The sequence below is a fragment of the Eptesicus fuscus genome, chromosome 15 (assembly GCF_027574615.1).
Source record: "Eptesicus fuscus isolate TK198812 chromosome 15, DD_ASM_mEF_20220401, whole genome shotgun sequence".
Classification (NCBI taxonomy): domain Eukaryota; kingdom Metazoa; phylum Chordata; class Mammalia; order Chiroptera; family Vespertilionidae; genus Eptesicus; species Eptesicus fuscus.
This window is the reverse complement of record NC_072487.1, coordinates 54219009-54244991: the sequence shown is the minus strand read 5'-3', so window position 1 is coordinate 54244991 and position 25983 is coordinate 54219009. Positions and strand designations below refer to the sequence as shown.

Here is a 25983-nt window from a genome sequence, read left to right as displayed (position 1 = left end):
ACTTTCAAAGTAGATTGACAGGACCCAGTGAGAGGCAAGATATAAAGAATGGGGGAGTCAAGCTGGTAACCCCTGAAATTTACAGTTGGGGAATCCCTGGCTAGAATGGGAAAAGGCAGCCTAAGAAAACGCTTACTACAGGAGACAAAGCCAAAACTGGAACTCTGATCTCGATTCCCCATCCAATTCTCTTTCTACTATAGCTACTGCCTGGTTTGGAACATAAAAACTGGTTTGAAAGACCACAGGCCTCAAAAGGCAACTTGATATGGCATAATAAAACTTCAGTTAAATTACTTAAATATTTTTTTTCTTAGACCATGGTTATAATTCTACCTTTGTGCTAACTAGCTTTGATCTTGGGCAAATCATTTGCATTTGACACCTTTTACACTTTTCTTTCAATCTATTTCTCTTATTAATATGCACAGATGTATTTCTTGTCTCTCACAGCAAATAATTTCTTTGAGGGCAATGATGTGGATAATAATATATGGATCTTTTACCATTGATTGTTTATAATACCCAAGAAGTCTCTCCGTAAAATAGTGTCAAATTAATTAATATAAATAGTGAGAATCACCTGTTAGAAATAAAATGAAGTGTGAGTAAAAGCCCAAACAGAACCTGAACTATTTAAGTTAACTTGGGCTAGCAGGGAAGCATCCCTACCTTTTATTTGGCGGCTAACGACTTAAGAACATTGTCTCTCATCAGGGCCTGAGAGCCACAGCCACACTGTACTTGATTATGAGAGAAGGAAATGTACCCTTCCACAGAGAACCTTTCCCCAGGCTTTTCTTCATCCTTCCTCTCACAGGTTCCATAGAGCACAAGGAAGGACAAAAGGGAGACCTGTCAATTTTTAAAAGTATGGCATGGTTTGTTTTCTGTAATAGGTAATGCTGTACGTTACCCATTTATTTTTCAGGTTTCTTCAACCTCTTATGATTGATATACCAGTATTTAGTTCTTACTTCTGGGCAAACTACTTACGGCACTACGGGCAGGCAAAAGCCCCAGAGGAAGGTTTAGGGACTCGCAGTATTCTCCCTTTAACAGCACTCAGCTTCAGTATAACCTAAAGGCAAGTTCTTGCTCCAGCGACTCTGGCCAGCATACCCCCTTTCTGGGCATCCTTAGGTTACTAGCTCCAGCATAGGTGGCTAGGAGAGCTAAGCCGGCAGAAGAAAAGCAAAACTGAGGAAGGAAGAGAGGAGAAGTCATAAGGACAAGTGAGTATAGTCTTTGACTAATAAACACTGAGATGGCTTTTTCATGTGACTTGCCAAATGTCTTTGGAGGCAGTTTCAAAAATGTTCTAATACTAGTGTCACACAGAGTGCATGGCTTCCCAAGAGCACCATTTAAAGCAAAATAATCACTGGAGTCAAGATTTGGCTTAAAAAATTAATTTTTAAATTAAATATAGAAATCACTGCGTAAGTGATAGTTATAACCCACGAATATAAGAAATTTGGAGAATGTATGGGTGGGTTAGAAACACTTTACATTTTATAGTCTAAGGACTATGTACTTCTGCATTGGCCAATGTTAAAAACTTGGAGACTGCTTTGAGGAAAGAAGTTTTTTTAAAAAGTAATGAATGGCTAATGAATGGCACGTGTAATTTTGAAATAATCCTGTGTTACAGAATATATGGGTGTTTGGGTGAAGCAGAATGAAGGGCCCACCTCAATTTTATATAGAGAAGTAGCATAGTATGAGAGTAAGAGTTTTTGTAGTTCACAGACCTAGTTAACATCCTAGCTTCATTCGTTTGTAGTTGAATAACTCTCTGCAAATTGTTTAACTTCCCTGAGACTCAGTTTCCCTACCTGTACAATGCCTAGTGAAGTGCCTGGCAAGCAGATGCTATTCTATGAGTATCAGTTCCCCTGTAATCATGGTGGTGTTTGTTTCAAACTAAGGGTCTCAACCTATTGGTAGATTATGAAATCACTTGAGTATGTTGCAGCCAGCATATTTTAGAAACTAAAACATTAAAAAACATCAGAGTGAGCTGCACATTAAAAGTAAGAATAGTTCCATTATATATATGCTGAGTTTTGATATAAGTGCATTTTTTATTGTGGGTCACAACCAAAAAATTTCAGTCTCTGCTCTGCAAAGAAATTATTAGTTTATTTTATCAAAAAAAGTCTTTAGGAGTGCTACCTTTACCCACTATGCCTCTATAAACTTGAAGAACGTAATAAAAGTGCTTAAAGTGTTCCTTACCTTTTAACTTGTTGCCGTAAAAATAAGACATGAATCACAGAGAAGATGAATTTGATCTGATACTATTGGGCATTAAATTCCATTTTAAGATTAGTTTCTTTGTCATATTGACTAATATATACTTCTAAACACTATAGTTTACAGGTATATCAGTGATAATTGATTAAACACTTCTACAAAAAGTTGGCTATTAGGATCTATTATGGGAAAATTAGATACAAGTTCTAAAAAAGTTTAAATAAAACTTTCTTAAAAGGACTATAACGTTGCCTACTCATGAAGACTTCTAGAGTAATATTCCAATTCTGATAAGTAAAAATCAAAGGCCTTTATGAGCACATACACTGATGTCTCACACTGGCTCAATAAAAATGAGAGCCCAGACCAAAATGTGAGCTTTAATTATGGACCTCCTCTCTCCTTCAGGTCCTGCTATAAAACCAGCCTGACAGTATAATGACTCTCTAGTTGTGTTAAGATCGTGGGCTTCAAAGCATGGAGTGGGAATAATATGCAGTGATAAAGACTGGGCATTGTTGAAGGGAATACTAGAAATTATAGAATTCAATGATACAGCTGAATCTTGATGTAACTATCTGAAATTTGTAATCTTAGCTGATCAGGCTAGACCAGCGGTCGGCAAACTCATTAGTCAACAGAGCCAAATATCAACAATACAACGATTGAAATTTCTTTTGAGAACCAAATTTTTTCAACTTAAACTTCTTCTAACGCCACTTCTTCAAAATAGACTCGCCCAGGCCGTGGTATTTTGTGGAAGAGCCACACTCAAGGGGCCAAAGAGCCGCATGTGGCTCGCGAGCCACAGTTTGCTGACCACGGGGCTAGACTGACCATTATTAGAATCACATGTGGAACTGAAGGTTAGGAATCTTATTTTAAACAGGCACCCCAAGTAATTCTGATCCTCATTCTGGTTTGAACGACTTGTGTTAAAGGGACATAGATCAGAACATTTTAAAAAGTGGATCTCAAAAGTAATTATCCCAGCCTTACAGGTATCAATATCAAATACTGGATCAGAATCTGACACTTATTCAAAGTATTATATTAAAGTAACAAGTCAACAGGCAGCAATATAGTACTTGATATTGTATTGTTATTTAAGGACAATAAGAAATGGTGCTTCCTCTCTTTGGAATTTATTGGTGAGAAGAGTCAAAAAGTATGAAGGAGAAAGTCTCTTTAGAGACAGAAATAAAAGGTAGCAATCAATAAAAGTTGTTAAGAGTAAGATCAGCAAGAGAGAAATGATAAACCATTCCACTGCTGATGACTGGCTCCTGAGCAGAGAAAGCTCAGATCTTTTGTGGTGTTGGTACCCTTTCCTCTGTCCTCAGAAAAAAAGAGTAAGGCAAAAGGTGGTTCTTTCCTATTTCAAATGAGTTGGGGGTAGAGGATGAGGCTGCCTGTAACCTTAAATTCTTTCTTTCTAAATTTAAAACCTTTTTGCTCTTTGATATAGACACTGGGTTGGGCTGGGCCAAGCTAGCTGTCAATGTCAAGTGTTGGAATTAGCACCACAAATCCATCAGGACTGAGTGTTGGCACCAGGCTTTGTCCATCAACTTGAATATGAGAAAAGGCAAGCAGAATGCCACTCTTGGGAAGAAAGAGCAGCTGTGAAAGTGAAGGAAAGCACAGGAGAGAGCAAAGCCTGGGGAAAAGGATGGTAGTAAGAGGTATGAGGTAGAAAGCTAGTTCTTATCTTCACCAAGGGCTGGCTGAAAAGACCTAGGGTTAGAAACTCCCTCTGTGGCAGGTACATCAGCCACTTGAGATTGGAAGATGCCCCAGGAAATGATCTGGCATATTCCCTGCCTACTTATTTTTTAGCTCAAATTCTAACCATGTTGGAAATATTTGGAGATCTCTTCCTTCCTGCCTCCCTCCTTCTCTCATCTAGAGATTATTGGAAAGGATGAATAAAGATGGGAGACAATTTTTAAAAAGCAGATTAGGACTGGCTGGTGTGGCTCAGTGTTTGAGCGTCAACCTATGAACCAGGTCACGGCTCGATCCCCAGTGTGGGGTATGTAGGAAGCAGTTGATCAATGATTCTCTTTCTTCATTGATGTTACTATCTCTCCCTCTCCCTTCGTCTCTGAAATCAATAAAAAATATATTTTAAAAAAGCAAATTATGAGAAAAGCCTTCATTATACATGGGTAGAATTCACCCCACAAGTCTAAGAACTTTTGAAAAGTACAAGGGAAGGAAGGCAGAGGGCACTATTACTGCAAAGAGACAAACTGACAAACAGCTTATAGTTTACAGGTATATCATTATACCTGGATTAATAACACTGTCTCCTACCACTTGAGATTTTGTCTTTATTTAAAGAGAGACAGAGGGAAGAGTTCAGAGAGCCAGTGTCACAGATTAAGATGTTTGAAAGAGAAGTTGGGCCTTTCTTTCACTATTAGCTTCCTTCATCAGAAAATATAGTGGACCTATAGGAAACTGCAATCATTTCATCCCATGACTCCACTATGTACTTCACTTGTGCCCTTGCCAGATCTGGATTTCCTATTTGATAAGAAAGGCTCCTGAACTCCCATTCTTTTTTTTACTAACAGACCTAAATAATCTCCTACATTTAGAAGAGAAAAAGCATATTTATAATATGCTTAGTCTTAGGATCTCCAAATCAGGGTTAGGAAAGGAACTATTCTTTCATAACCCAACATGTCCACACATCACATGTCCTTATCAAACTTATGGGTTCAGTTTTCACACTTCCAGGAAGAAAATCTGCTCCCTGGCAGTCTTCAAATTACCTGACAAACATTATATACCCTCAGCCCAGGCCCCTCAATTCCATTAACATCCCAGCAAACAAAAAAATATATCCACTTATCACAGTCCAATCCCACTTAAGCATCTACAGCCACTGTCCTATATAATAAAAGGCTAATATGCAAATCGACCGAACGGTGGAACAACCGGTCGCTATGCTGCACACTGACCACCAGGGGGCACACGCTCAACACAGGAGCTGCCCCCTGGTGGTCAGTGTGCTCCCACAGGGGGAGCGCTGCTCAGCCAGAAGCCCTGAGCCAGGCTCACGGCTGGCGAGCGCAGTGGTGGTGGCGGGAGCCTCTTCCGCACCTGTGGTAGCACTAAGGATGTCTCACTGATGGCGGGGAGCAGGCCTAAGCCGTCAGTTGAACATCCCCCAAGGGCTCCTGGACTGGGAGAGGGCACAGGCCGGACTGAGGGACCCCCCTCCTCCCAGTGCACAAATTTTGTGCACCGGGCCTCTAGTCTTGATACAATCATGTTCCAAAAGCTGAGTGTCCGACAGCAACAAAGGTCCATTCGTATAAACACGTTGGAGCCAATAATACTGAAGTTTGGTTTTTAACTGCATTTTTTGTCAGTTTGGCTGGGAAGATCTGGACAGCTGGAAATGAGCTTCTCCGTCATTTTCTGTTTCCTTCTTTGTATCAATTTTCCACCTGTGAAGCCCAACACCCCACCACCAAGTGCAGCTGCAATTCCTGCCACTTTGAAGCCTGCAAGGAGGCCAATCGGACCCCCCACCGCTCCTCCGAGGAGTGCACCTGCCACAGGCAGAATTGCCAGCTTGTATTTTGCAGCCTGTAAAAAAAAAAAAAATTCAATTTAGAAATTGAGTTGAGAATATCTGCCTGTGGTGATGTGCATTTTCCTCTCATTACTCCTGCCAATGCCTCTTTAACTCTTGGTACATAATTAACCTTAGAGATTGTATTAGAGGGAGGGGGCAGAAAAACTATTCCACAGGTACTACAATTGCTCCAGACCTCAGAATTTAGAGAAACGGGCTACACAGAGTGGACTGCTACAAACTGAATTTACTTACAAAACAATCAAACCACTAACTACCTCACTGGCTTATTTAAACAGTTTCAGCAGCCACAGATACCCCAAAGTTTTTATGTTGCACAGATATTATTCCATGCCCTAGGGATAAAAGCAAAATTCTATGGAAAGAGATGGGCCCACTCCACATGCTGTCGCACCCTTAGATTTTTGTCCCTACTGGATTCTGGCAAGCCTTTCTATGCCCCTGAACCTCTAAATATTTCCTTCTAACACCAAATGCCTTATAATGGGGCCGCGGTTTATTCTCTCTCTGAAAAAAATTTCTCTTCCAACAGAATGAAAGAGTAGAATATTACTACAGCCATTGATTTCTTGCACTACCTATGTGTCATTTCTTCCTTATTTCCTTAATTGCTGGTTCCCTCAAGATTAAAGAGAGTAGATCAATTGGGTTAATACTACAAATTCCTGGGAGCCAGAGTAACATTGATTTGTCAGCAGGAGCAGAATCTTACCTTCCCCAAGTTTCTGGTTCCCTCTTCAACATTCACAGCAGCACTGTTGACATGGTCCTCAATGCTGTCAATCTTCTCCTGCTGAGACTAGATGCAAAGGAATTATGAGTGAGCATTCCTGCTGGGGAGCAGCAGAGAGCCAATACACACTATTTTAATTCCTGTAATCAGGGCCCTGTGTACTGCATCCTTGCAGTCTTAATAGTGGTTCATTAATAGCATCTGATAAACTATGTCCAAAGTACAAATTCACTTGTGTGAAAAAAAAAAGAGGGTAACTTACTTATTAGGTAATGAAAGGCTGGCACCTTTATAGGAAAAAGCATCTCACACTAAAATCATTCAAGCATACAAACATTCTCCAAATGAATCTATTTTCCAGGAGAAAAGAAATTCAAATAAGCATTTACATGTCATGTGAGTTTGACAGGAAAAAAACAAAAACAAAATCAAACAAAAAAACCTCCCTAGCTTATCTCTTTGAAGATTCAGTTTAAAAACAGGCAAATTTGACTTAGGAGTAAAACTCCCTTGACCCAATAAATACAAATTATTACGTTTTAGAAATAAGAATACAGTATGGTTTGATCTGCCATGAAATCTTTCTACTAATCTGATAAGCAATAAGGAGCAGAGAATGAATTTACTGTCCTGTGTTTTACACCTGTACAATTTAATACATTTTAAAATCATGACAAGCTAAAATGTTTCTGATCAACTATATTAATAAATCATTCTACATAAAACGACAACACCTGCACTGACACAACAGAAATTGTGACTCACGGAATCTCTGGGTAGAAGGAATGCTTAGGTCATTGAGTGGGATTTTTCCCTGAGATGTGTAAAACCCTATTACAACATTTCTGACAAGTGGTTACCGAACCTCTGCTCAGACAATAAAACTTCTTTAATGTTAGCTCCTCTCCCCCAACAACCCACAGAAGCATAAATGCCAGTTCTGACACCCTACCCTTGTTTCTCTTTAGGACAACCCCACACTTTCCATTCTTGCTTGAAAGTCTATGCTAGAAGATAAATCACAGATGTAAAGTTCTATCATCAACCTCCATATCCTGATGAGTTGAAAATAGTCAGCACGTCCCCTTTTTCTCAGACCCAAAAGAATTCCATCAAGATGGTAGAGCCTGCCTGAGCCAACCTCTGTGGCTAAATGGTTGAACATCGACCCATGAACGAGTAGGTCATGCTTTGTTCCCAGTCAGGACACATGCCTAGGTTGGGGGCTCAATCCCCAGTAGGGGGCATGCAAGAGGCAGCCAATTGATGATTCTCATCATTGATGCTTTTCTCTCTCTCCATCTCTCTTCCTCTCTCTGAAATGAATTAAAAAATATATATATATATATTTTTAAAAAGATGGCAGAACCTAGCAGAATTACTATCATTTCTAATACCTCAAGTGTTATCTCAAGACCTCAGGGAAATATCTTTTAATGCTCCTTCCTAAAAGGTTGGATATTGAAGCTTTATTACTTTTTTTTTTTAATAAAGTAAAATTCTAAAATAATTTTATTTAAAATTTTCTTTCCACAAAAATACTTTGGGGTAATTGGAGAAAGGATCACAAGACAAAAGAAAGCCTGAGATTACTGATTATTTGAGCTGTAATGCTCACTATCACTGCAATCACCAGTACTAAATGAGGCCCATCTCACGCTGGGGAGTAGCCCACACCTCTAAGTACTTATTCACTGACATAAGGAAGCTTGCTTAAATATAGGCATGGAAATGAGGCAGAGAGCAGACCACTCCCTATCCTGGGATCAGTAGTCATCCCTCAGTTGTGTAGATCTGCCTTCTTCTTCCTCTATTTTGCTTGGTTTGAATCCCAAACTTTGCCCATATCTTCAAACTCTGCTTCTTGAGTAAGAAGGACTCAAAATGACAGAAAATTAGATTTAGGCAACTGGTGTCAAAGTGTTAGTCACTGTCCACAGCATGACCAGCCAGACTCAGAGCCAAATCTGATCACCACCTGTCCACTGTGTCCTTGGGTCTGTATGTTGGGCAAAATCACACATACACAACTTTATCTCAGTACAGAAACCCAAGCTCTTAACAACAACAGTGGCTCAGGAGCCTCCTCACCTATATCTACTAACCTCCTATATCTACTAAACTGCCTGTAGTGCCCACATTTGACAACCTTCAAACTCTCTTCCTGACATTATATACTTTGTGTATGTTCTCAGCATCCCTTTAACAATAAATTAAATCACTTATGAGAATCACTGTAGTGTTTCTAGAGTAATGCATGGACTTTTTCCTTTAAAAAAAATTCAAAAGACTAAGAATATGTCTATGGATTTCATTTTAAGAAACATTGAATTAGGTCCCACATCTGCCTAGAAAAATAACGGAATCATAATTAGCAGTGAAGAAAATGTGATTTATTTGTCAAGAAGAATGCAATTTGCACATTTGAAGTCAAATTTCAATACTAATTAAGAATTGTTTTTCTCTCTTTTTAAAAATAATTTTTAGTGATTTTTAGAAAGAGAGGAAGGAGAGGGAGAGAGAGAAACATCTATGTGGGAGGAAACATCCACTGGCTGCCTCCTGCACATCCCCTACCAGGGATTTAACCTGCAACCCGGCATGTGCCCTGACCAGGAATTGAACCAGCAACCTTTCAGTGCATGTACAATGTCCAACCAACTGAGCCACACAGGCCAGAGTGAACTGCTTTTCTTTTGAATGTTGATGTTGATAGTTATAGGCACACATCCTCTATATCAAGTAATAGTAATACGTTCAACATATCTACTCCCAAATCCATTTATATCAATAAAAATGCCCTCTCTTGAATAGTCTTGCTAATAGTTGTGCAATTTTATGATTGTGCTTGAAAAGCTATGGTTTAAGAAGTTAATACCAAAACTCCAGAATTTTTTCTTTATTACTGACTCCAAATTTCAGCCAGCTTTCAAGGCCAGCTCTACTCTTAGATCTTGACCAATCCAGATAACATTGATCTATCCTGGTTCTGAGCTCCAAATATATGTAATCTCTATCCTGAATCATATACAATCACATACACAGAAAAGCCCCAAAACATACATATAAATGCTATGATATACAGGGAGAATACAGGATTATATTCACCTAGAGTAGTTAATAAATGAAGTAGGTAAGTAGGATGTTGACATCAGGGGATTTAGCAACAGGAAAAGGGCTGTAGGAGCTATAGTACTAAAACATCCTATCTAATAAAAGAGTAATATGCAAATTAACCACCACTCTGCTACACCCACAAGCCACGCCCACCAGGCAATCAGGAGCGAGTATGCAAATTAACCCCAACCAAGATGGCTGCGGCCATGGAGCCAGCAGGAGACTTGGGTTTCCCCGGCAATGGAGGAAGCCAAGCTTTCTGCACACCCTGGCAGACTCAGGCCTCCACTCAAGGCTACAAAGTTTCAATTATAGAAGATAAATAAATCCCAACAAAAATGGTGGCAGCCACAGAGCTGGAGAGAGCAGGAGGCTTGAGTTGCCCCCCGGCAATGGAGGAAGCCAAGCTTTCCGCATACCCTGGCGGGCCCAGGCCTCCACTCAAGGCTACAAAGTTTCAATTATAGAAGATAAATAAATCCCAACAAAAATGGCTGTGGCCATGTAGTGAGCAGGAGGCTTGGCTCTGCTCCAGGCTACAAAGTTTCAATTATAGAAGACAAATAAATTCCAGATACCAGGGCCTCCACTTGGGTTGCTGGGAGGCGTGGCCGGCCTGTAAACCACCACAGGCCCCTCGCCCAGGCCGCCCTATGCCCCAAGGGAACCCCCACCCTTATCCGGGACACCCTTCAGGGCAAACCAGCTGGTCCCCACCCGTGCTCCAGGCCTCTATCCTATCTAATAAAAGAGTAATATGCAAATTGACTATCACTCCAACACACAAGATGGCTGCCCCTATGTGGTCAAAGATCCTGCCCCCAAGTGGACACAAGATGCCCGCCACAAGATGGCCAGCAGGGGAGGGCAGTTGGGAGGGACCAGGCCTGCAAAGGAGGGCAGTTGAAGGCAATCAAGCCTGCAGGGGAGGGCAACTAGGGGTGACCAGGCTGGCAGAGGAGGGAAGTTGGGGGTGACCGGGCCTGCAGGGAAGGGCAGTTTGGGGGGACCCAGGCCTGCCAGGGGAGCAGTTTGGGGGAGGACCAGGCCTGCAGGGGAGGGCAGTTAGGGGCAAACACGCTGACAGGGGAGCAGTTAGGCATCAATCAGGATGGCAGGGGAGTGGTTAGGGGGTGATCAGGCTAGCAGGCAGAAGTGGTTAGGGGCAATCAGGAAGGTAGGCAGGCAGGTGAGCAGTTGGGAGCCAGCAGTCCTGGATTGTGAGAGGGATGTCCGACTGCCCGTTTAGACTATAGGCAGTCGGACATCCCTCGAGGGGTCCCAGATTGGAGAGGGTGCAGGCTGGGCTGAGGGACACCCCCCCTGTGCAAAAATTTCATGCACCGGGCCTCTAGTATAAAGATAATGTTGGTAGCAAAAGTAGAATTCTAAGCAAGGAGCTTAAAGGAATCAACTAAGGGAGGAACAAAAGCAGGAATGCAATTGGGGTAGTAGAAGGGAAGGGGGTGAGAAGTAATAGGCATTATTTCATTTACTACTCCCATCAATTTACAAAGCTCATTATTGTCAAGTAACATCCTAATGGTCACATAGGTAATAAATGGAGGAATCTGATCTAATCCATTACAACCCAGCTTTTATGCATCCAGAATAAAACTGGATTTAAAAATCCATAGTGAATAAGGCAAAATGTAGAGACAAAACTGGACCTATAGCTAGGGTGGCCTATTATTAAGCAATTGGGCCAGCATTTTTAAAATGCTGGGCACAATTCAACCATTTTTAAGTATACAATTCAGTGGAATTAAGTACATTCACAATGTTGAGTAATTGTCATGACTATCCTATAGGTTCTTTTTTATACTATTCTCTATTCTTAGCTCAGTACAATGCACACAGAAAGTGCTCCATAAATAAATGGTTAACTTGCTTACATACTATCATGTCCATGTGATGATAATGAGAGGATGTGGTCACTCTGATTATGTTCCCAAGTCATTTGTTGACTAAATGGAGCTTCTGTGAGTTCTTGACCATGTGGTCATGAGAACTCAGTCACCCTTGGAATAGTAATCAGGGTTTCTCCTTTGAGCTATTGCCCAATAACAATCTGTCCTTACACAGATTATTATAAATAGGACATTTGTATAGAGCTATGGCTATAGTCTAACTCTCCCTGCACAAACCTTCCTTAGATTAAGGATTAGGAACTGCTTAATAACCTAATAGTACTAGTATATATAATAGTTAAATAGCCCAAAACCCTTCTTTTTCCTTTCATGTGTTGATCTCATTAGAAGGGAAATGTGTTTGTCTTGAATGAGAACTTTTTAACATGTTTAGTTTGTTTTTTAAATAAACTTTAAGTATAATCTACGTACATTAGACCTCATACATTTCATGTGTACATACCAATGACTTTTGACAAATGTATATATCTGTATAACTAGACATACAGATCTTACAAAATACATTAGATCAGAGATTATGCATTACAATTAAATAAATCTTGATTCTAAAAACAACAAATATTTTGGGATTCTTGTATCATTCTTTTATATATATAAATATATTAATAGTTTGTACAGATACCTAATCCAGAAACTTCATTTTGCTTCTTCTGCACTTAGAGGCATCATAAAAAAGGAAAATGCTTTAAAGAATTTGCTATATTTGCTGTAGCTGGTTGGTCAGTGGTTATATCATCTGCCCGCAAACTGAAGGGTTGTAGTTTCAATTCAAGGGCACATATCTCAGTTGCGGGCTCTACCCTCAGCCCCTGTTGGGGTGCCTGCCGAAGGCAACCAATCGATGTGTCTCTCTCACATTGGTGTTTGTCTCTGTCTCTATCCCTCCCTTCCGTTCTCTCTAAAAATCAATGGAAAAAATACCCGTGGGTGAGGATTAACCAAAAAAAAAAATTTTTTTTAACAATATTCAATTTAAACGTTATATTTCAAGAAAAAAAATCCACACACTAGAAAACAAGTAGAGTAAGGGTCTAGTACTGATAAGCCTAGAAATCATATTCTAGGAATACATTAGAGAATCAAGGGTTTTTATGAGAAGAATATATGGTGAGGTAGGATAGAGTGAGGAAAGAGAAGGTGGTCTCAAAAAGGTTGAAAAACTTTTATATGGAAAAGAGATAAAACTTGTTCAGCATATGGCTCCAGGGAGCAAAAGTACCAGAGGGAAGTTATTAAAGGGCAGAGTTTACTCTACATGAGGAAGAACTTCTTCTAAGAGCCTCCAAATGGGATGGTTGAAGTATGATGTGTCCCTACATTGTAATTGTTCAAAAAGAGGCGAAAGACCATCTATTTGAGAAGTTGGGGCAAGAGTAGATTAGTTGACCTTTTAAGTCTTTTTCAATTCCAATTCTGAGATTGGTTGATCTAGGAACCTCTTATAATTTAAAGCCATGTGTCAAGGAAATCATAACTCAAAAATGTACAACCCCAAATCATAGTTTGATCAAGAACAAAGAACTAAACCTAGCCAGAAGCATAAGCAGAAACAGGGTTGCTCCTGCAGGTACTTCCATATATACACACACATAACTCATACATCCAACCTTCCCACACAAAATTCCTGGGAAGAAAAAAGAATTTAGAAAAATAGTAACCAAATCTATTCTATTTTTCCACTAAATTTACTTTATGTTCTCTAATCTATGTTAACAGTTTCACTGGCTACCTGATTAGGCAGAATAAAGCCTTAATGTTCCTTATCTTTGACTTTTCCATCTTCCTCTAATTTCTACTCCAGTTGTCCCTTATCCATGGGAAATATGTTGCAAGACCCACAGTAGATGCCTGAAACTACAGATTGTATTGAACCCTATACATACTGTGTTTTTCCTATACACACACACACTTTACAGCTTTGCTCTGGTATATACAAGTTGCCAGCATCACTACTCTTGCACTTTGGGGTAATTATTAAGTAAAACAAGGGTTACTGGAACACAGGCATTGTAATACCACGACATTCTAGCTGATAAGCCAAGATGGCTGTTAAGGGACTAAGGGCAGGGAGCCTATACAACAACGATACTATGGACAAAGGGATGATTTATGTCTTGAGCTAAGACAGAGTAGTACAGTGCCAGATTTCATCATGCTACCCAGAACGATGTACAATTTAAAACTTATTATTTCTGGAATTTTCCATTTAACATTTTCAGACCACAGTAGACCACAGTAACTAAAACCATAGAAAGCAAAACTGCAGAAAGCTAAACCACAGATAAGGGGCGGGGAGGGGGGGAGCGAGAGGGGGCGTTACTATACTTGCTTTGCCATTGCTCTTGGTGAAACTCTTGCAATTGATTCCTAACCAGTCATCCTGCCTATAATCTTCCCCTCTCCAAGGCCATTCCTCACACTGTGATCTTTCTGAAGCACAGACGGTATGGATCACAGCACTCTACCTATTCAAAAATCTATATTGGCTCCTACATAGTAAAGTTCAAATTATTTGGTATGGCCTTCAATGCCATCTGAATCTCACCCTAACCATCCTTGCTTTGCTTGCCCATGGTACCTTATGCTTAGGTTATACTGCTATACTTGTCACTCCTAAATTATACTGTACTCCATGTCTTTGTTCAGCTATTTTCAAATGTACCTCTCACTCCACCTGTGGACACTTTACTCAATTTTCAAGGCTCAAGCAAAGGCTACCTATCTTGTGAAGCTATCCTTAATGCTTCCACCTCACAACCCCTTCCTCTCTCAAATGTTGCTTCTTGGAGCTTATATTACTTGTTGTCATACCTTATTTTTGCATTTAACAATCATGCTTGAAATTTCAAGTTTGGAGATCCAAGCATCTCTCTACCCACTGTAAATCCTTAAAGGCAGAGAACAGGCTTCATTTATTTCTATAGCCAACCTTATCAGACCCCCATTGCCAAGGATCTAATACAGTACCTTTTATGGCTCCATAAAAGTGCTTAATAAATGTTTATTGAACTTATCTGGAATTTGACAACAATTAGACTTCTATCCATGACCTAATAGCAGTCTTAAAAATTATAACTTCTATTAAAATTCTAGTCAAAAGTCTAATGACTGATAAAAGCCTTTTAGCTACTAATCTAACATCTCTGAGCCAAAAACTGTCATATACTTACATTCACTAGGAGAGAGAATTCTGTGACCAGGTGGCTAAGTTCAATTAGGTCCTTAAAAGGAAAAAGAGAGAGAGGAGGTTATTTACTTTTATGCCTCACAGTTACCAAAAGAAAAAAAAAAAAATTAACATACCGCTTCTAAGGTTTCCCATGATTCTGCAGCATTTTGATCTCGAGGAATTTCAGGCAATGCATATATCTGAGTCATACTCTGAGGATCAGCTTCAGCTTCAGTAGTGTGAAATGCTCCTGGATGAACATAGCCTCATGTTTAGAGTTTATCTGCTTTGCTAAAAAGGCAACAGCATTAATCGACTCCATAAAACAATTGTCATGTAAAGTGCTTACTAATTAAATTCAGGCTGAAATTGATTATTCTATAAAAAGATTTATCTATAGGCAGATTGTTCCCAGGTTAACAAATATTTTTTTTCTTTATTCTACAAAGTCATCTTTAAAAAAAAAATGGCTACAACTACTATCTACCACTCTGAATAACTAGGGCTAGATGTGAAAGCACCACCAAAGGAAAACTATTCTATTTGGCCAATGTTCCATGAAAAGATACCCAGGTTTAACACTTTCATTGCTAAATTATTAACCTTTTTCTCTGGCTATTTTAGTAATAAACATCAGATCCTTAAGCTGTTAAAAGTAGAGAAGTGATGTGTTTTTAGCAATGAAAATCAGTCATTTTTGGTAACAAATTTGTCATAAAAACTAAAAACTAACACCTATTACTACATGTATATTTTTGTATATATTAATACCCTATTTCTCTTCAGAGTCATTTTTCTGACCCATACCTCCATTGCCTCTAATTCTCTTCTGAGTTTTAAGAAGTCATCAACACGCTATGGTTTTCCTCATTAAACACTGTTATGATGATGAATTAATTTACATTCCAAACTCCACCTTCAAATCTTTATTTTCCTGTATTGGTTTTACCAATTGTACATTCATTAAACGTATATTTATACAATGCCTACTATATACCAATTAGTGTGATAAGATGCTGGGTACACAATGGTAAACCATAAAATAGTTCCAAGGAGTCAATATAGTATGGTGGTTAAGGGTATGGGCCTCATCAGAAAGACCTGGGTAAGAATCCTGGTTTGGCTATTTACTAGCTCTTTGACTTGGGAAGGTATTTCATCTTTTAAACTTATTTTCCTCGTTTATAAAATAAGATGATACTTTGCATTGTGCCTGGCTTACATATCAAGTATAAGTGGTTAGCAGTTACTACTACTGCCATTGCTGCTGCTACTATTATTAGTGGAGCTTAACATATGTGTGATATACACATGTTAACAGGCAAACTCAGTATAGTCTCATAAGAACTGTGATATGGGTAAGTATGGAATGCTATATGAGCACAGAGTTAGTTAACTAGATCTGTGGAGAAGAGAGTGGTCCAAGAAGGTTCTGGAGCTAAAGCCTGAGGATGAACAGAAATTATATAATTGAACTGGGATAAGAGTGAAGGCAGAAATAGAGTATTCAGGTCAAGGAGAATAATATGTGCATAGGATTGGGGACTGAAAGGAGTTCAGTATAGCTGAAGCATACTCTATGACAAAAGAAAAGCAAAGGTTGAGGTTGGAAATCGAGGGTGACATTACTCGTGGCATTGTAAACTATGTTCAAGAGTTTTGTCTTTCTCATAAGATCAATATAAAACTATTAAAAGGAATATGAGACTATTGGTAAGCTGCAAGGTGCCATATCAGATTTCAGATTTAGAAAGGGAACCATAGCTGTGGTGTAAATAATAGATTAAGGATGGAGTTGAAAGGTAAAAAAAAATTAGAGAGTGAAACACAAGTTGGAAGGATTTTCAATATGTCTGATGCAAAATGATGATGATCTGATCTGGGATTGTGGCAGTGGAAATGTAAAGAAGAGATCTGAAGGTCTTTCCTTTTGTCCCCCAAACTTCAAGCTAAAAAAAATACCTACCACTTTAATATTTTCTGAGCACTCATGTATTGTGTTGAGTACTAGGGATGAAAAAGTAATACAAAGTAGTTGCTCTCAAGGAAAGTATATTCTAGAAAAGTTAGACATAAAAAGAAACAATCCTAAAAACAGTAAGAGTTCACAAATATCTAAGTAAGTAGATATAGATACACATAGTGCTGTGTGGGTGTTCCAGGCTGGAGTGGCATGTGACCCAGCTAGTGTGGTGTACAGTGTATGGGACAGCTTCATAAAAAAAAAAAAGATCTTACTAGGTAAAGAAGATAATATAAAGGTAGGTAGAGATACAGCATGAAAAAGGCCTCAAAGAAGAAAGAATATAGTTTAACATAAAATCAGCAATTTGGTCTTGCCAAAGCATAAAGTAAAAGCCATAAAGTTACAAGAATAAGACATTATAGATGGTTTTAAGGGGCCTTGTAATTCAGTTAAAGACTTTGGACTATCTGGTAGACAGTGGAGAGCTACTGAAGGGTTTTAAGCAGGGAGATGATAGTAACATATGACACCTGATCTAATCCTAAAAGTATATTATTATAACACTAAGTCCAACTTCTCTCTCAATTTCTTTTTCCATTCTAGCCTATAACAATGGTATTTTATACAACTGCATTACTAATTTACTTTCATAATTCAGGAAAGCTTTACCTCTCGAGAAACACACACACACCTGTTTAAATAGTTTAGGAATGGCAGAAACAGCAATGTGAGACACACACATCGATTGGTTGCCTCCCACACGTGCCCTGGGATTGAGCCTGCAACCAAGGTACATGCCCTCATCCGGAATGGAACCCAGGACCCTTCAGTCTTAGCTGATGCTCTATCCACTGAACCAAACTGGCTAGGGCTGATGATATTCTTTTATTTTTATTTTTTTGTAAGAATACATATATATACATTGATTTCAGAGGGAAAGGGAGAGGGAGAGCGATATAGAAACATCAATGATGAGAGATAATCATTGATCAGCGGCCTCCTGCACGCCCCCTACTGGGGATTGAGCCCGCAACCCAGGCATATGCCCTTGACAGGAATTGAACCTGGGACCCTTTAGTCCATAGGCCGATGCTCTATCCCCTGACCCAGACCAGCTTGGGCTGATGGTATTCTTTTAATTTTGAATCTTAACTTACCTGAATATATTTCCTTATCTTAAACGAAGAGCAAAAACATGAGATACAGAGTAAATTTTACATTACAAAATTATGGCATGCTGTAATATTTTAAAAGCTCTCTATAATCTTTACAAATGCTTAAGAGTTATTTACCTCATGTCCTAATATCACACAAAGACACTTTCATTTTAACTTCAATGAAAATAAATGAAATACTCTAAGACCTTTCTTCCACTTAATATGCCTATTATAAGAAGAACTCCAACTTCTTTAGTAGCATGATGAATAATGATAACTTCATTATTAACAAACAAAATGTAAAGCATAACTTTATAAACACAACACCCACTCTAAATATTTTTAAGGCAATATCTTTGTACTATATAGAGAGGATTCAAATAAATTATGCTAGGGTATATAACAAAATGAGGAGAAATTATCATATATAAATTATTGATCTAAACAATGAAAGGATGGGAAATGTTTGGCATTTTAGGCAAACATTAAAGATTTCCCTCGGCAAAAAATAAAAAATGTTTAAGTCATTTACATCTTACTTGAAACCAAACTGTATATGCATCTTAGTTCAAATGAAGTCTTAGAACAAAGAAATCTGTTCTCCTCCATAGAAAATCCTGTTGTAAACTTACAAGACAGAGCATCATTAATCAATTCAAGGCATGACTAGGAATTAAGAAAGGAAACCCTTTAATTTCTACAACTTCCATAATTTATTTATTCCAGCTTGTATTAAAAATCTGTACTTTAGTGGTCATCCACTGACTTTTAACTTTTACAAAGTGCTATAGACAGAAGGAAGCAAAACACTGAAACAGATTATAGCTGCAGGAAAGAAGGCTAAAGAACTATTATTCTGTGCACATAAGTCAAAATTGCTATTGTTTTATATGACATATTAATCTCAGCTAGTTCTATCTGCAATCAAACAATTGCAAGTGTAAAGGGCACAGAATATATCACTCACCACTGTTTTCAAAACTCGTTCTAAAATCATATTATTGGCTATAAAATCAAGATAGATTTAGTTGAAGTGAGAAATAAGCTTAATATATAGACATAAAACTTTCCCTTTCTCTGTCTAAACATCCATTCATTCACTCATTTATTCATACTCATTCTGTCCTTCTCCCCACGATGCCCCCCCCCTCCATATTTCATGAAAAGTCAGTGATTCTACTAAGAATTACAATATATATAAAAAATTTCCACTAGCCCTTTGGTCTCAGCCGCAGAAACGAGGGGACAAAAGGAATGTCATTGTTCAGCAAGCGCACAAGACGCGCACACGCTGTGCCGCCACTGTGCCTAAAAGAACTACTACCTACAGAAGTCCACCTGGGGCAAGTGCAGCTACCCCGCCAAGCAGAACAGGAAGTATAACTGGAGTGCCAAAGCTAAAGGATGAAACACTACCGGAACTGGTCGCATGAGGCACCTAAAAATGGTATACCATAGATTCAGGCATGGATTCCATGAAGGAACAACACCTAAACCCACGAGGGCAGCTACTGCAGCATCCATTTCATCTTAAGGATTTCAAAGATTGGTCGTGAAACAGATGTTCTGGTTTAAAAATATTTTTTTTTCCCACTAAACTTTACTACACGAGGAAAAGTGTCATTATGAATCTATATTAATTCAAAAGCATTTCCTGATTTTTTTCACTTTCTGACAGTTTAAGATTAGTGAAATTAATTTACTGATCATCTACATAAACCTAACTATCAAAATAAAATGACTTCTAAGTCATGGCTTAACCTAGCTGCAAAGGAGGATTTTTTTTTTTAAATATATTTTATTGATTTTTTACAGAGAGGAAGAGAGAGGGATAGAGAGTTAGAAACATCGATGAGAGAGAAACATCCATCAGCTGCCTCTTGCACACCCCCTACTGGGAATGTGCCCGCAACCAAGGTACATGCCCTTGACCGGAATCGAACCTGGGACCCTTGAGTCCGCAGGCCGACGCTCTATCCACTGAGCCAAACCGGTTTTGGCTGCAAAGGAGGATTTTTAAGAAAATTAAAATCAATTGAAAACACATCTTCTGAATAATATACAAAAACCATTTACATGTTTTACAAAATGGTTCAGTACATGTATATACCTGTGATAAAATCTAATATTACATCAAATTCAATATGCTGGTCTGAAGTTTCCATAAGTTTTAAGATTGGATTATTTTCTTTTGTGAATATTTGTTTAAAATGTAATACGATTCTGTTCCTATTGTGCTGGTGAAGTTGTGTGCTGGATGGGGAGTAAGAAAGACAAGATGGAGAGAAGCAATGATTCACTCTGTATGACTTGGAACACCTTTCTAAATACAATTCAAATCTGTTGGTGGGAAGCAATGTGCTAAAAATGAAACTAGACACACAAGTGAGACAGAAGGTAGTTTCTCAGACCTAGCAAGATTGGCAGAGAAGATTTACTTAAGGAACTCTCAGAAGCTGGACAAAAGAAACAGAAAAATCATCCCAGATTTTCCCCAAGCTTAATAAGCTTCTTTCATTCTCCAAAGAACATAAAACGCCCTATTCTACTTGTTATTTCTATCTGTAAATGAAAAACTATTTTTGTATTCTGATCTCACTCATGGAAATGTGGCAACATTACTCCAAATATCTCTGCTGATGTTTCCAACCAATTTATTTAGAATCAGATTGAATTTTTAAAGGAAAAAGTATTTTAAGGCCCTTCACTTTATGCAAATCAAACTTTTTTTTTCCTGTATAGGCTGTCACTACTATATTGAGTATCTAAAGCAAAAATAAGAAAAAGCCAGAGAACACTGGATAAAAACATGCAGAATGACAGAAAAAATTCTATAGCTAAAAGAAGACTAGACATGGAGTGGAACAAATCCAATCCCACTACTAAAGCTTTAAGTAAATTAGTGCTTTTTCATATTCTTGTCCTTCCATCCTCTCAATTTTTTAAATAATATTTCTGGATTTTGAGGCAACTTAGAAGAAACTCTCATATTTGATGAAAAACTCAGGCACAGGGTGAGACAGTTGATTGGAACTGCTTAATGTTGGCAATGGTGCAATATGACCCAGACCATTCAGAATTTGAAATTCTAACACTGTTTTAGGTATAACTTAGGTATTTGATTTTATAAAGGGAATGACTGTCTTAATCAAATCCGAATCGGTTGCAGAGATTTAATTTTGTAGTTTCTCCAAGTGTTCAAGTGATTAGAGATCTTAGGCCAATATGGTGTTCCATGAATTGAGAAGTTTGAGGATCAAGAGAATTGGAAAATAAACTTTATCTGTTATTTCTTTCCCCTCATCCTCTGGCTCTGCCTCAAACTTTTTCATTTCCTCTGTATACATGCTTCTCAAATTTTGCCAATTTTTTTTTAATACTAGTCAGCTTGGAGAAAGTTTGTTGTCAATACAACAAAATAGCATACATATCAAATCGCATATATATCAACAGATGTGTAACTCCATCTATTGAAAAAAATTTGCATTATTAACCGGTATACCTGGTATTATCTGCAATATCTATACAAAGAGGTGAATTAACTGCATCACTATAATCAAGAATAAGACTAGTACATTACCACCAACAGTCATAGATCTGGTCAAAGAAGGCTGTAATAAAGTTTCTTCATCATGAAATTGTTTCTCAAGTTCTTCTACAGATTCCTGACGGAGCTGGAGAAATTCTGCTGCCGCTGCTGCTGCTGCTTCTTTAACAGGATCTATCATTCTCCTCAGAAGTACTAGGTCATCTTTCCGGACTTTCAAACAAAGCTTCTCCATTTCTCGGATATTGGAGCGAAGTTGCTATAAAAGAAAAAATATCATTAAAGCCAACCATATATCTTAGTATAAAATGTCTTTATTTTCAGAGATAATTTGTGATAATGATTATGAATGAAAATGATTACAATAGAAAGTATGCATAACACTTTGTTATGTTTCATGTCTCTGGCCAAAACCAACTTCTTTAGAAACTCACATCCTCATACTTTGAATTTACTTAGTATTTTTCCTTTATTAAATATGATTACTACAAGGGAACAAATGCTTTTCATAATATATCAAAAACTGCAGAAACATATCAAGAAATATTTAGAGATTTCTCCGCTTCACCAATTCCACTACCTCTCTTAATCCACATTTCTCTTCATTCATCCAAACACTGATAGACATAATCTTATTTTTTACAAGAAATGGATTATATTATGCAAAATCTTACCTAATAATAGACAAACATGTAAATTGACCATACCTCTGCTACGCCCACCCCCAATCAGGAGCGAGTATGCAAATTAACCAACAAAGATGGCGGGTTAATTTGCATATACAGGCGTGGAGTGGCTAGGAAGGGCGGGACGCCTGCTATGAGGGGGAGGAGGGAGGCGGAGGGAGCTACAGGAGCGGTGCTTCAGCCAGGAGCGAGGACTTGCAGGCTCCCAGATGGCCAGGAGTGAAGTCAGGGGAAGGAAGGCCTATTCTTGCACGAATATCATGCAACGGGACTCTAGTAATCTATAATTTGTCATTCCACATCCCAACTTAACAATATCATCACAGATATCCTTCCTAGCCAATGGCTGTACCATATTCCATAGTATGGATGGAATGTAATTTATTCAAACACTCTTCCAGTGGTCAACAGTCATTCATGTTGTTTCCAGTTTTAATTATTACTAATTATGAAACAAATATTCTTGAATATAAAGCCTAATACACTATAATTATATATATTAGTATTATAGTAAATACTATTATACTATATTTTATAAAAATGATTCCCAAAAGTGAAAGGAACCAGTCAAGGGATAACGTGCATTTTTATTTCAATAGCTATTATCATCAGCTTTTTTCCTGAACAGCTGTAACAATTCATACTACTACTAAAATATGAGTACCCATTTCCCCACATACTGCCAGTACTACATGCTATCTCATTGTTTTTTACTTTACATCTCTCTCTGAGTGAAGTTGCTGGATTTTGTCCAAATGATTCTCTCTTTTAAAAAACATCTATTGGCATAATCATAAATTTTCCTCTAATATGCTAATATAATGAATCATGAGCAAGAGTCATGAATAGACTCATCTTTATATTTCTGAAATAAAGCCCTGCCTGGTGTGTGCATGTGTATGTAATCTTTTTTTTTTTTAATTTAAATTCTTTATTGTTGAAAGTATTACTGTTATTTTCCAGCGTATAAGACGACTTTTTAACCCAGGAAAATCTCAAAAGTCAGGGGTCTTATATGCCAGAAAATACGGTATTTGGGTTTTAAGCAATCTGATATACATTGTCAGAGATTTTTCTAACCTACCGTATTTTCCGGCGTAAAAGACCCCCAACTTTTGAGAAGATTTTCCTGGGTTAAAAAGTCATCTTATACGCCAGAAAGTACGGTATATGTCTCCTTTTTACTCCCATTGACTTCTCCCCGGCTGCTGCCACCCCCTCAGCCGCTGCCACCTTCCTCCCACCCCCCAGCACATGCCCTCACCCCCTACTGTCTGTGTCCACTGGTTATGCATACATACAAGTCCTTTGGTTGATCTCTTAACTCCCATCCCACCCTCCCCTTTCTTCCCTCTGAGGTTTGACTATCTGTTTGATGCTTCTGTGTCTCTGGATCTATTTCTGTTCATCAGTTTACATTGTTCATTATATTTCACAAATGAGTAAGATCATGTGATACTTATCCTTCTCTGACTGGCTTATTTTGCTTAGCATAATGCTCTCCAGGTCCATCCATGCTGTAGCGAATGGTAAGAGTTCTTTCTTTTTTACAGCAGCATAGTATTCCATTGTATAGATGTACCACAGTTTTCTAATCCACTCATCTGCTGCAGGGCACTTAGGCTGTTTCTAAATCTTAGCTGTGCTGCTACAAACATAGGGGTGCATATAGTTTTTCTGAATGGTGTTTCTAAATTCTTGGTATATATTCCTAGAAGTGGGATTACTGGGTCAAATGGGAGTTCCATTTTTAGTTTTCTGAGGAAACTCCATACTGTTTTCCACAATGGCTGCACCAGGCTGCATTCCCACCAGCAGTGTATGAGGGCTCCTTTTTCTCCACATCCTCGCCAGCGCTTGTCATTTGTTGATTTGTTGATAACAGCCATTCTGACAGGTGTGAGATGGTACCTCATTGAGGTTTTGATTTGCATCTCTTGGATGATTAGTGACTTTGAGCATTTTTTCATATGTCTCTTGGCCTTCTGTATGTCCTCTTTCAAGAAGTGTCTATTTAGGTCATTTGCCCATTTTTTGATTGGATTGTTTATCTCCTTTTGTTAAGTTGTATGAGTTCCCTATAAATTTTGGAGATTAAACCCTTATCGGACTAATAAAAAGTTTCTGCACAGCAAAAGAAACCATCAACAAAATAACAAGAAAGCCCACTGAATGGAGGACGTATTTGCCAATATGACATCCAATAAGGGTGTGTGTAATCTTTTAATACACTGTTAAATTCAATTTGCTAATATTTTATTTGGAATTTTAGCAAATGTACATTTATGTGTGCATATGTGAACAGTGTGTGTCTATACTATCTTACTACATTTAAACTCACTTTAATAGGTTTAAGGTGTGCTAACTTCATAAAATGGGGAGCTTCCCATCTTTTCAATGGTCTATACATTGAAAACCATAAAAACCAACTATTGTTTGACAATTAAATAGAATTAAATTGTAAGAATTATCTCAGTATGAAGATTTTTAAAATTATAGATCTTGCCCTAGCCAGTTTGGCTCAGTGGATAGAGCATCGGCCTGTGGACAGAAGGGTCCCAGGTTTGATTCTGGTCAAGGGCACATGCCTAGGTTGCAGGCTCGGTCCAGTGTGCAGGAGGCAGCCAATCAATGATTCCCTCTCATCATTGATGTTTCTACCTCTCTCTTCTTCTCCCTTCTCTGAAATCAATAAAAATATATTTTAAAAAATAAATAAATAAAAAGTATAGATCTCTATTCATACAATATTTTAAATTCTTTTCCCCTAATGTATTTTCAAAAATACTAATACAAATTCTATGTAATAGACAGGAAAAAAGTATTAATTTCTTTAATTTCTCAAATGCATACTCTGAATGAGGTATTATATTCCATATTATTACATTCCACATTATTACATATAGAGAAATTTTAAAAAGTAGTTCAAAATTTACTTCATTATATAGAGGCAAAGTTGGGATTAAAATCCAAGTATTCTTACAAATCCAGCAATCTTTCCATCCTATATAATAAAGAGCTAATATGCAAATTGACCATCACTCCAACACACAAGATGCCCGCCCCCATATGGTCAAAGATGGCCACTCCCATGTGGACATAAGATGGTTGCCACAAAATGGCCGGCAGGGGAGGGCAGTTGTGGGTGATCAGGCCAGCAGGGGAGGGCAATTGTGAGGGACCAGGCCTGCAGAGGAGGGCAGTTGGGGATGACCAGGCCTGCAGGGGAGGGCAGTTGGGAGAGACCAGGCCTGCAGGGGAGGGCAGTTGGAGGCGACCAGGCCTGTACGTGGGGGGCAGTTAGGGGTGACCATGCTGGCAGGGGAGCGCAGTTTGGGGCAATTGAGCCAGCAGGGAGCAGTTAGGCGTGGATCAGGCTGGCAGGGGAGTGGTTCGGGGGTGATCAGGCTGGCAGGCAGAAGCAGTTAGGGGCAATCAGGCAGGTAGGCAGGTGAGTGGTTGGAAGCCAGCAGTCCTGGATTGTGAGAGGGATGTCTGACTGCCCGTTTAAGCCTGATCTCACTGAGGGATCCCAAATTGGTGAGGGTGCAGGCTGGGCTGAGGGACACACACACCCATGCATGAATTTCATGCCCTGGGCCTCTAGCTAAACTATAAACATAATCCATATCTATATGGTACCTTAATACAATATAAAGTATCCATTTTATTCTAGTAAAATTAAAGCTAATTCTGGAAATAATAGTTTAGCTACAACCTAAAACATCTTATAAGATTGTCTGGGTGAATAAAAAATGTGTGCCTCTATCCTACCCTGACTCTACTTCCTTTAACCTTATGT

General features: G+C 38.5%; 1 protein-coding gene and 1 pseudogene across 1 annotated transcript in view; one reads left to right on the top strand and one right to left on the bottom strand.

The window, feature by feature from the left end:
* Positions 1–5297: 5297 nt before the first annotated feature.
* Positions 5298–25983, bottom strand: part of STX17 (syntaxin 17) — a 44940-nt gene continuing 24254 nt past the window's right edge. Inside the window, exons 4-8 of the mRNA XM_008141862.3 lie at positions 21529–21754; positions 14960–15075; positions 14827–14877; positions 6588–6674; positions 5298–5865 (exon numbers count right to left, since the gene is read on the bottom strand). Coding sequence (XP_008140084.1) covers positions 5626–5865; positions 6588–6674; positions 14827–14877; positions 14960–15075; positions 21529–21754 — 720 coding nt within the window. The 3' untranslated portion in view covers positions 5298–5625. The remainder of the gene's footprint in view (positions 5866–6587; positions 6675–14826; positions 14878–14959; positions 15076–21528; positions 21755–25983) is intronic.
* On the top strand, positions 15907–19503 carry LOC103286547 (60S ribosomal protein L37-like; annotated as a pseudogene).